This window comes from Azolla caroliniana, unplaced genomic scaffold (assembly GCF_043228905.1).
Source record: "Azolla caroliniana isolate FFs.n. ecotype wild unplaced genomic scaffold, voAzoCaro1.0.p SCAF_18, whole genome shotgun sequence".
NCBI lineage: Eukaryota > Viridiplantae > Streptophyta > Polypodiopsida > Salviniales > Salviniaceae > Azolla > Azolla caroliniana.
Genome location: NW_028230453.1, coordinates 2,558,068 through 2,570,913, shown reverse-complemented (window position 1 = coordinate 2,570,913; position 12,846 = coordinate 2,558,068). Strand labels below are relative to the sequence as shown.

General features: G+C 37.3%; 1 protein-coding gene across 1 annotated transcript; it reads right to left on the bottom strand.

Moving 5' to 3' along the window:
* Nucleotides 1-179: 179 nt before the first annotated feature.
* PXN (Mitochondrial substrate carrier family protein) lies at nt 180-11,073 on the bottom strand. Its single transcript, XM_087333982.1, has 11 exons — nt 10,778-11,073; nt 9,424-9,540; nt 9,264-9,338; nt 9,044-9,174; nt 3,917-3,971; nt 3,711-3,830; nt 3,426-3,494; nt 3,202-3,309; nt 2,804-2,872; nt 2,519-2,573; nt 180-510 (listed from the first exon to the last, which is right to left on the bottom strand). The coding sequence occupies exons 1-11, from the start codon at nt 10,856-10,858 to the stop codon at nt 317-319; spliced, it is 1,074 nt and encodes a 357-aa protein (XP_087190108.1). The 5' UTR covers nt 10,859-11,073; the 3' UTR covers nt 180-316.
* Between the last annotated feature and the right edge of the window lie 1,773 nt (nt 11,074-12,846).

The following is a 12,846-nucleotide window of genomic DNA, read 5'->3' as shown; positions in this document are numbered from 1 at the left end:
ACAAAATTGCTTGCATCACATTTGCATGCCTTTTAAAAAACTCGTACTCGATCCAACTAATCATTAGTTTTATATCAACAAGCATACTAGTCATTGCATCATATGTTTGCTTGTACGATGTAACATTTGACGAATTTCTTTCACCAATGCAAGGCAACCATACTTGTACTCATACACAATTGAAATTGAAGTGTTCAACGATTAGGTTTTCAATTTGAAACTTTTTCTACAATGTTTATAAAATATATGATTCAAGTACTCCATGTTGGGAATAGAAAGGCTTGAACTATTATTATTATCAACAATTTCAAAAGAATCATTTGGCAATTGGTATGTACTTCAATGGAACTTTCTTAGTTACTAGGAGTCGTGCAGTCTTAACCAGCTCTTCCTTCACCATAAAGAGAACAGCTGCAGCAAAGACACTTTGCAATATTTTTGTTCCCATGCCTTTATAGAAGCCACCAATACCTTCGAATCTGATAATCTTCAATATGGCATCAAAAGTACCTGAAGTGATGATAAACACAAGCTCATGGACATGCTTAGCTCAAGGGAATATCTGATATCTTTGCTAGTTTTACTAATCTAGTTATATTTATTTTGGTTTGTTATCCGAGATGAGACTAACATTCTATGTTTTAATCCCTCTTTTGGTCTCTCATAGACCAGTTTGACATCTTAAAAGACATCAATATATCTCTCTCATAGACCAATTTGACATCTTGAAAGACATCAATATATAATTTGGGCAGAGATGGGGGCAGCCCCTATAATCACCAAGACATTATTCCGATCAGCGACCAGTATACAATGTCTTGAAAGCTCCCTGAAGGAAGGTACTCAAGGTTGGCACTTATGTCATCAAGACAACCGGCTGAACATGGAGGCATTCATTGTTGGTATGCTGCAATGCAACAATGGTTCCAGTCACACGGCATAAGCATAAATGCACTACCCTCGTTCCAATATAGCCTGGACTCTCCCCATCAGCATGACAAAGTGGAAAAGAATAAAGTGATCCGAACTGATATTATTAACTTGGAAAACAAGATAACATGGATCAGCCCCAAAATATCACTTGGTACGAAGATGGCCCACTATAAGACACATTTTACACACACGGAGGATGGATTCATCACCATGCCATCTTAAATGGGCATACATCTATTCTAGGCGCTGCACAATGTGATAGGGCATCTGCAAACTTCATCACATCAGTTAGAGATTTAGATAGGCAGATATGCACAAATACCTCTAGAAAAAAGAATTTGTGTGGAATCCGAAGAACATTATGTTTGTCATTGTAGTGTCTTTTATGAAATAAGAGGGAGATACCTTTGCCTCTTTAAACAAGGCTTTGGCCCACTATGCAAGGTAATGGAATATACGAACCAACGATGCATAGGACTTTTCTTTCTATGACTCAAGAAACACAGGAAAAAATTGTTGAAGGACAACAATACAGTCACACAAGCTCATAAACTCGGAACAATCACAAGTTCCTTTATCACCATCATTCCTAATAACAAAAAGGTTACAATAGATCTGGCAATAGCAATTTGTCGTGCACGTAAGCCCCAGCCACATGAACCACGATCTCACCACCCTTGACATCGACAAATAAAGGCCATTATCTCCCACCATCACAGGTGCTTCCCTTGCTTCAGAGACCTCTCCATTCTGGATCGACCTATGCTAGAGATCTTTCGAAGACAAGTTACAATATATCTAACTTGAGGATCTTAAATGTGCCAACATATCTAACTCGAACACATGGCCCTCTCTCTATTTTTCATATTAGTCTTGTACCCAACTGGCAAGCCATGTTTTTACTAACCCATGCACCCAGGAAAATCTCACTATGTGCACTGATTTTACTCTCTCTGTCATTGTGGAATGTAGGGGCTGGACACATGACCATCTGGTCTCCAGCAGACAATCTTACCAACTGAGTTACAACTTTGAACACTTTATCTCCTTTTATTTTTCAAAATAATGGCCTTATTCTAGTGGCAAGCTATTAGGCTATCAACAAATGGCCATGGGTTCAAATCCCTAGTGTCACACATCTTTGTTACACCATATATCACTTCTCCTAAACTATATGCCACACTGGTGTATCTCTCATCTTTCACCAAATCATAAGCTCATTCAAGTATAGATCCAAATTTTCTTCAGACACAGTGCGGAATGCTAATGATTTGTCTCTTATACTGATTCCAGAAATGATATATCTCTTTACCATATGAGTGATCAGCCTTCCTCTTCCCCGTAAAAATGTAAATGTAAACCACAGATTTCAGAAACAAATCCAGATTTTTATCTTTCAACTAAAAAACGTTGGACTGATTATTTCAAAATTTCCCTTTATTTTTTAATCTGGTGTGTTAATTTGCAATTGATAAATCTCATTGGAATATTATGTAAGCATTAAATTAAATTGTCTGTCTTTGTTATAAACCTAAAATCAATGAAGATCCTGAAATAAATCAAATGGGTAGTAAAGAAGAAATACCAGAATATTGCTGCATTTTATCTCCTCCCAGCACTTGCTTTGCTTGGAGCCGTGACTGCCAATTAATCACACAAGTTAGAGGTTAAACAGTCAGATGAACAGCCAACCATAACTAGATGATAGACCAAGAGAATGCGATCAAAAACTCAAAATTCAGGAAGGGGTGAATATACAGCAATATAATACAAAAGAAGGAAGATAGGTTGTGTGGCCATTGGATTACATTGTCAGTTGGTATATATAAAGTTTTTGCATGGATGCAAGTAATGAATTCATATTTTTCACCTTGACTACAAGTAATGGATACGTTGCAACTGTAGCTCCAAGCTTTGCGATTGCTCCTAGCAAAAATACCTATCAAATTTTAACAGTGCACTTATATTAGCAGAAAGTAAACATGCCAATAACACATTTTTGGAGAATCTTCAGGTTCCACTTTTAGCATTTGACAAAAGTTTAAGAAACCTATATATGTGTATATTTGTATATGCGTATATATCCATACAGACATTGTAAGATGAGAATAGTGCATGATCTATACTGCACAATAATCGGGGCTCAAGGAAAACAGAAATGTTCTTATAGATCCATGGAAACAGTCACAGATACCCAGGCCAATCCAATTAAGACAACATACTAAAAAACTAATCTTGTCAACATCCCTAAGAGAAAAGGAATCTAACCTCTAATGCGGTAATATCAACTGACTCTTTCTTATTCAACATCCGTCTTTTCTTCAGATGTTTAAGCATGCCCTCATACAACATAAACTGTATTGATGGGTTGCTCACCTGATACCAAATTAAGATACATCATCATTTAAACTTTCCTTGTTAACCATTTGCATCTTTATTTTCTTAATGTAGTTCACATACTTTTACTTCTATAAAGAGCAAATATAGTTTACCATAATCAAGGTCGGCAATACACCTTTCCAGAAACCTCTTATTCCAGCTTCATTATAGAGATCACATATCTAAACAAGAGGTGGGCATCTTTCAATGCTTACAATAATTGGAATATGAAAATTCATATGCTAAAGAGATACACCATAGCAAACACAAACACATAGACCATTCTTTGTAGACAAGCTATTTCGAGTTAATAACTTGATGTGTCATATCACATGTTCTCAATCAAATTAGATAATGTCTCAGAAACAAGTTTCCGTGACTAAAGAATAGTCACCTACAGCAGTAATTGTACCATAATTATCGACACTGGCTGAAGACTTTTTATTCAAGGGATCTTGTTCAAGGGAGCCCTCATTTATTATTGACTTTGCAGCAATTTTTTGAGCTTGCTTGAAAGTCTGGAACAAGAAAACACAATAAATGAATATCTCCCTTAAAACTTTCATTTATGTAAAACTAAAAAAGATGCATTATTCGACCATACCTGCATTCGTGTCACCACAACCCAGATAGGATTTGTCAGCAAGACATTTAAGCACCTGCATACATCGAAACTAGTCATGAAATAGAAAGTGAAAAACAACTACACATTGTATATAAATTTTTGTTCTTTTCAAAAATTTGGTTCTTCGATGGCTATCCTGATAAAGTTTAGCCAAGTTTTCCTCTCCTCAAACTTCTTCCTTTCATTCCACCCTAGGATTCTTGCCCTAATGCTCATTAAAGAGTATTTCCACAATCCTTTCCTATCATCACATTTGTTTCAATGGTAGAAACAAGGTTTGCCAATGTGAAAAAATATTGCCATTTAGGTACTATGGATAGCAGAATGTGGTACAATGTTAACAAAATAAGATTACTATATCGAATAGATTGCAGATCTTGCATGCCTTGTTAATTTGATTTAAGGTGTTGTCTAGGTCCCTGATAAAATATTCAAGTAGGAATGTGTAAATTCATTTTCATTGATTCTCATATATGTGCATGTATAAATATGTATGTAAATGTATGTTGATTCCCACACACATGTACTTACACACGTGTATGTTACATGAAGGCTGATGCAACCTACAGGACAATACTGATAGATCCAGTATCCAGTACATACTTCAGGGTTTGAAATAACACAAAAAGAAACTAAAAGTGTTGGTTAATCAAAACTGTCCTAAAACATAAACACACTCCAGTAAACTACCCCCTGACTTGGTGTCTCGTTGTTTGACTTTGTCTACGGAATTAGCTTCCAAATGCTTTCAGATATCCTGTTTGACTCATACCCTAGCAGTTGCACCACAATAACCTCTTTCAGATGTCCTTTCAAGAGCAGGAATACGACATCAATCTGATACATTGAGAAATCCTTGGTTGTCATACTGCTAGCACCGCCTGGACCCTTCAGGGCAAGCTGCCAAGGCAGAGGCTTCTTCAAAATCAACCTCCTTCAACCAAGTCTAACCCTTGGATAACAGTCGAGCTTTGCATTTATCATGAACTCATCTTGTTCCAATCACCTTCAGAGTTGACAAAAATATACCAAGTCTCAAGGGTCATCTATAACAGACTGTCACTGAAATTTTGATATCGTCTCCCACACTGATAGCAGTCCTTTTCTCTTGCAAGCTTTCAGCCATCAACACCATATTCACAATCTGTTTCACAGATCACTTTTGCTGTACTCTGTCAACTGGCTATCTGACGTGGGACTCCAAATGTCCATTGTGACACAAAGGTGAGCTGTAAGGTGCCAACAGAGCCAAATTTAGGATCTCCATATCTTTATCCTCTTCCACTTTTATCCAGATGAGTTCATAGAATAATTCTTCACACAAAGGTTTTCATTCGGGTTATATGCACTTCTGTCACACATGCAAACCACCATTTCCTTGGCACATCAGCCAACGACAGCAGGTTACTCACAAGTCCCTCTAATTGCACCCTCTGCAAAATTGGGAGGATTAAATATCCGAATTGATGATACTACACTTGGATATCCCATTTTCGTAGACTGCTCTCACTTTGCATCTGGAAACTTCAAGGTTCATGCCAATTTTCCGGAAAGGTCATACAAGTCTCCTTTCCACTGTACTGATTCAACTACTTGTCTATTGGTGTTCCTATGACTGAACCCTGTCCTATTGAAGACATGATCATCTAGCCCACCATTGGTCAGCTTTGCCACAGGTAACAAGTCTTGCAGACATTCTGCACCTAGTATATCCAATGAGCACTTCTTTACCTTCCCTTGGTACATTTGAAAACAGATCTGAATCTAACAGTTGCACAGTTCTCAACATATCTGAATCTAACAAGTCTTGCAGACGTTCTGCACCTAGTATATCCAATGAGAAATTCTTTACCCTCCCTTGGTGCATTTGTAAACAGATCTGAATCTAATAGTTGCACAGTTCTCAACAGTACCTATTCTTCCGATAAGCGGATCCATTGAACACTAGAATCCTCCAACCCACAAAGCCTGGATCAATTTTTACAATAGGATATGCAGGCCAGTTCCATTATCCAGCAACTATCCCTGTGGACTAATATAACATTGTAGAACATTCTTCTTAAACAGAAATGGCAGTATCCAACACTCTGATTCTATCAAGGTTTCCTTAACAGCCCCCCTATTCTTCGATTACATGAGCCGATTCCCAATCTGACTTGGATCCCTTCCGACTGTGGTCCTTTGATTTGCAGTCATGTGTCTGATACCCTTCCATCCATATTTGACGCACTTCCCTCTGAACTTCTTCCTCCCCTTGCCACTCTTGGCTGTCAAATTTGGCTCGTATTGCCTTTGGGTCCTTAGCCATAACTCAGCCTCTAAATGTAGCAGACTAAGTTCCTCGAATGAAGTGGCAGATTTCTTACCTGCTACTGATGGCTGTTACTGTTCCATCAAACCATGGGGGCAAAATCTGCATGCACCATCAGCCAAGTTTTTCAGAATTATTGACCAATTCACTATGACCATCTTTTCTCAGAGATTCTTACCCTTGTGTTAAAGACTTCTTCCCTCTCTCCTTCTTGTTTCTTCGAAGTCAACTGCAAGCCGGTTCTCTAAGTTCTAACTCTTGGTGTGGCTTCATGTCTTGCTGCAAGGATTCTGATGCCCAGAATCAGTTGCACTCATCACAAAAGCACACAAGGTGTCTGTGTTTTGACATCTTGCGGGCTTTAACCTCATCAGTCATTTGGGTTCATTGTTCCTACCAGCTCCAGATCATAGTAGAGCACTAGATCCAATAGTCCATTAACATAGAGGATTATCTTAAATTTAAACTTCATGAATGTGTAGTTGGTGGCATGCATGTAGGTCCACGGAACTACCTGAATGTGTAGTTCGCGCCCTCCAACTTACCTTCACCAAAGTCTAGACCAAGTTATGGCTCTTTAATACACTCATTACCCCAACTCTCCTCTATGGGGCATCAGTGGGGGACCCAGGTCGTATCATACAAGGGCAGAACTACTGACCAGACATAACGGGCAAAAGTGGAAAATTTACAACCAATGGCAGCACCTAGAGAAACACTTGGAGATGATAGCACACACAATCAGGAGCAAACCATCAATACTACATGAAATATTGGAGCTACAGTAAATGTCACTGCTGTCCTCTCCCAAGTGATCAGCTCTCCACAGAGATATTGAAAAATCCCCCAACAAAGATATACACAAGTAGCATTTAACTCAGCATGGCAACCATCAAGAGAAAAAGATACCCGGCATTGATATGCATGATTGAGCATCTGGGTGAGACTTCATAGTATAGACATCAACGATTTCCCCTTTTTAATACATACTTGATTGCAATTTGTTAATCTTAACCACACAAAATTTAATCATGTAATCAAAATGAACATTGTCAACTGGATACAGAACAGACTTGGATGCACACACCATTCTTCTAGGCACATGGATGGAGTATCACAACAATAACTTCCTACAAGTACCACCTGGTGGGTTAGTCACCTGCCAATTATACGAATACCCACCTCTCATTTAGTATCCATAGCATAATTGAACAGATCCACATGTCCTCACACCAGCTGCAGATAGGTACATGGAGGCTTCCAATTATGCTCTCTAGAGGTTGAAACAGAGCAGCAGCATATACACCATTGCCTTATATCCTATGAAATCGGAGGAAGATACCTCAGCCTCTTTTGGGGACTTAGACAAAAGAATGGAATTGGGGAACCAGAGATGCCAAGGACTCTTGCTTAGCTGGACCCCATTGAGTGGAAACTCTTGAGAAGAAAGAAATACACCTTCAACCAACCCAGCCAGACAGAGAGCCAACCATCCCTAACTTCTTGATAGCAACAGCTCCACTCACATTTGTCCCCCGGAGATCAACACAAGATAGAACACACCCTAGAAGAGTCGCCCTGTGGTCAGAGCTACAGCACTTTAACAAGCAAAACAATCAGAACCTCGACAACCTCATCTACAACCTAACTATCCCAAAAAGATAAATGCAATTATTGCCTGTCATTGGAGTCATTTCCTAAGCTATTCTAGAATATTCAATGAAGGGCATACTGACACACCTCAATTTTAGCTTTTGATTTGTTTATAGACTATCAGTAATATTTATGATGAAATGCAATAACGACAGTCTTACACATTCGTAAATGCACTTGTTTCTAATAGTTCATTTTGACCTACCATGGACAATGATATCACTTTCCTTCTTTCTTTTTTGCTACGCCTCCTCTTGCAACAAGGTATGAGAGCCTTGGTTTAACCAGGACATCAATGGAAAACTGTATGGTGACATTCTCATAGAACATGGCAACAGTAAGGCCTATCATGCTATAGCATCAAAATTATCAAACTTGGTAGTGACAACACAAACAATCTTCTTGGGACAAACTTTCAAAACAGTAGCAGTTAACTTCCACGAATGTCCTCATTGGTATACATTTGACATTTTAGAATTTCCATGACTGAACTGAAATTTCAACTAGGGGGATACCCAGCATGTTGACATTTCCGCAACCACTATTACATTCCGTTCCTTAGACAACTAAATCCATCTTCTTGAGCATGTGACTGCAAACCTTCCAAAGAACCTCCTTGCCCAGAAGGTAAAAGTTTCAGCAGGTTAATGACAGTGGATATGAAAAGAAGATGGTACTTTCTTTGTGCACACCATTTCTCTATTGATAAACTGAAATAATCACAGGCGACATTGTACTGATGACCAAGTGAAAGCTGAAACTTGAAGCTGCATACTTTAGCATGTTGTTTTAGGGTTTCTCTGCTTTGCTGTGGTTTGTTTTAAGGTGTGACCTCTCTCTTGATTTGCTCTATATACATTCTAATCTCTTGAGTATCCCGTCTGTCTAAACCTTCCATTCATGTTATACCCTATAATAGTAATGTTCCTACCATTGTTGTACCAATGATTATTTCTTAGCCCTAGGATTTCCATCTTTTCTTCACTTTAGTTTATGCCTAACATTATTTTCAGCATTTATCATATGATGGTTGTAACTTTGCTCTCGTATGTCTTTTTTGCCTGCTAGAGACATTAATACCACATTAAATTTCACTTCGCTCTCTCACACACTCACATCAGCTACAGTAATGTGTGGCATACCCTGAGATGGCTGCCACAATCAAGGCAGAAAACATTCCTGTTGTCCCATCTCCAAAACCCCTCTTTTTTCTTCTCATTGCAATAGCATCAGCCTCATCCTTGAAAAGCTGATAAAAGTAATAGTACACTCCCTGTGACGTAATGCTACTCATTAGATTTGGCAAGATGGCATATAGTCCATAATGCATCTCATAAGGCACAAAATTACTAAACATTACACCTGAGAGGCAGCTGTTCCTACTAAGGATGGTGTTAACCCTCTGAAAAGGCCTCCCCATCCCTCTTCTTGAAGAACCTGAAACATTATAAAATAGCATAAAGCTTCATAGTTTCATGCATAAGATTATGCAAACAAAAAAATAAGGTGAAATTTTGATTACCCTGCACAATTCTTTGTATGTGCCCAGAGTATGTTTTGCATCCTTTGATATGCTTTTTTCAGAGACTTGAACAGAAGAACTTTTGGCTTTCCTTTCAGTCTGCTGTCTAGTATTAACCTAGCATAAATAAGAGTTTTAAAAACCACGATGATAATAGTAGTGTAGGCATGCATCTGAACATCTGAAAACTCAAACTCTGGATATAACTACAGCTATGTTTGTGATTGAGCTCCTTCAGCTATTCCAAAAACTCAACCTTTGGGTATAGCATTGATTCCACATTTGTACAGTGTATTTCAACGATTCCAAATAAGAAAATCGCCCATGGCAAAATGTGAGGTCAATAAAACACAAAATGCATGAAATGAAGTATGATTTCTTCGTAAAATTAAATCAAAACCATGGCTCAAGATTAATATCATGGCCCAAAACATGATCATCACCAATGACACAATTTGAGATTAAGAGAATGCACATAATGATTGAAAAGAATGGAACAGAACAACGTGAGGAATTTTTCTTCATACTAGCATAAATTATGGCTCAAATGATTCACATAACACGTGCTTTATCAGAACAAATGATGACTCAAGTGATTCATCCAAACACGTGATGCCTCGAGTGATTCACTCAAACAAATGATGGCTAATGTGATGGAAAAAAATTTCATGCTAATGTAAATGATGTCACAAGCGATTCATCCAAATGTTGAGCTGAAAAGAATCCATAAAAGAATAACAATATAATCAAAGAAATATTTTTCTTCATACTTAAGTCAGGCATGGCTCGAGCATACAATTAATTCAAAGATTCATCACCCATGAAAAATTTGTGGTGAAAAGAATCCACACAATGCGTAAGATTTTTCTTCATGCCTGGCTCAAGTATTCAGTTGATCCAAAAATAACTCTTGCAAAAAACTATCAAAAAGCATCACCATGAGAAAATTTGAAGTGAAAAGAATCCATAAAATGATAAAGTGGAAGGAAACCAAATGGAATGAATGAACTAAGAGTTAGATTTTTTTCTCTGGCACTTCATTCAATTATCGATAACTGTTGAATGATGAATCTCAAAATAAAATATCATTACCCACAAAATAAATTTGAGTAGAAACCAATCCTATACAAAGGATCCATGGGATTGTAGAAATGAAGTTAAATGAAATGGCATGACTCGGCATGAAATGATTAAATGAGTGAACAGATGAAATGGCATTGAAATGAATTGAAACATGATGTAACAATATGACATGTCGTGAAACTAAATTTAATCAAATGAAATTATATGACATGAAAGCAAATGAATGAAATGAAATGGATATAATATGTTCTACTAATTCCTTCACACTTACTGCTTGCAGTGGATAAGTTAGGACTTGAGCAATGATACCACCTCCAGCTCCAGCAAGACCATTAACCAGAGCATCTGACATAGCTATATACAAATATGTCTTCGGAGAACTTTCCGAGCCAAACTAGGTCAGTTTCTAGATCGATCACAAATTCACAGGAGAAGCAAAAAACAGAAACAGACAGGTTTGCAGAGACAGAGAGAAATCTATGGCTTGTTTGGCTCGAAACCCAACAAAAGCCGAATATGCCGGATTTCTCTCTGTTTCTGTTTCTGTTTCTGATTTCTTCTTCTTTTCTTTTTATGCTCTTCTGAAATCTCTCCTCTGTTTTTCTTTTTTTTTGTTTTAGTTTTGGGGGGTGGGGGCTGTTTTGCCAAATTATTGCTCTGTTTTTCTTCTATTTTACTTTTATCCACAAAAGTAAAGAAAGAGATGGGGAAGAAGAAGAATTTATTGCTTTGTAAATGGCCCTATATCTACCTCATCCATGGTGGAGATTTTTTCTCAAATGTATCCCATCGATTATCCGATGCAATAAATAACACTCGATTCGTTTTCTTGGTAGATCACAATAGCCACTTGCATGTTTTTTTTTCTCAAAGAAAATGGTCGATGCAACGAGCTGGGACACTTGCTGCTATCTTGAAAGGCTCAATTGTCGGCAGCCATTAATCAAAGACCAGCTTGTTGTGCTCTACAAAGATATGATCCCATTCAGTTGTTGCATGCAAATCCATTCAACTGTTGTTGTGGTGCTTTGCAAGGATTTGATCGTGACCCATGGATTGTGTCAATTCTTAGTGCACCCAACACAACTTGGGTTAGCACTTTGTCGAGTGTGCCAGCCTGACTTTGTTGGAAATAAGTCTTTGTGCCGCTAGTTTTTTTGTCGACTACTCCACACTTAATGGTGTGGGCTTCGTGTTCCATTACAACGTGTTGAAATGATGTTCATCGCTCTCTTTTGTGACTATCTTGCATGTTGGATATATCCCTGATTTTGATGCAATAGATGGCACATCAAATGTCGCTTTTACAAATAGTTTTTTCAAGGTTGTGTACGTTAGCTATTACATCCATCAATGATATTGCAACTCGTGACAATAACTGCCAAATGAAAGTTTCTAAATGTTTTTATCAGATATTTGTACCCCTTAAGATCCATGCACCTTTTGTATTTGATCGATTGAAACCATAGTATGAAGCATACGTGCCATTCGTGCATTATCATTTGCTAACATTCTTATCATTCGAGTATGAAAAACACCATCGATGTATGGTAAATACCATACTTTTGCACTCATTATTTATTATAAGGTAAACAACTTTTTTAGGGTAAGAAATTTAAGGTAAGTTAAGGTTAAAAGTGTAAAAAAAACAAAACCACAAGAATGTTTTAATAACATACGCATTCATTGGCAAACGTATGTAAATGAATGTTTGGGCTAATGAACCCGAATATTACATACTATGATTGAAACCAATTGGTATACAAAAACTCTTGACTCGTTGTTACTAGTATTTCAACAATTTTTGCGTTGACGTGTGTTCATTTCTTTACTCAAATAAACAATGAGCAAACTGCACTTGTAAAATATAGCCAAAGGTTTGTTAGATTATAGCTTAACAATTTTTTCATTAGTAACCATTTACCATTTAAATATCATATTAGAAGTGGTGATTAATAGGTCTTCCACGTACCTAATGACATTTATGGTTCAACAATTTCAAAATTTAAATGAAAACGATGTGTATATAAAGTAATAAATCACGTGTCATATTCTCTTCTAATTCACATACAATCCTTTGAATTTTGTTATGAAAAAATTGTTGGTTGTCGATTGTTCATCGTACGGTGATGCATGCATATGCTAGTATGTATTCATTGAGTTTCAACAACTTCTTCGGTAAGTTATGGTAAATATTAAATAAAGCGAGAAATTCATTTCTAAGTTGTTTCACAATGTTGACGATGTACCTTTTTGTTAGGTTTTGCGCGATACATTTCAACACTTGTGAGAATGCAGATATATATATTTTTATTTATATTCATCTTCCATGATGTTGTG

Excerpts from the sequence above, each read along its gene's own strand:
- PXN (XM_087333982.1), bottom strand. The coding sequence starts at position 10,858 with ATGTCAGATGCTCTGGTTAATGGTCTTGCTGGAGCTGGAGGTGGTATC. Across the intron at positions 3,831-3,916 it reads TTGTGGTGACACGAATGCAG|ACTTTCAAGCAAGCTCAAAA; the intron begins GTATGGTCGAAT and ends TTCTTGTTCCAG. Across the intron at positions 3,495-3,710 it reads ATTATGGTACAATTACTGCT|ATATGTGATCTCTATAATGA; the intron begins GTAGGTGACTAT and ends CCTCTTGTTTAG.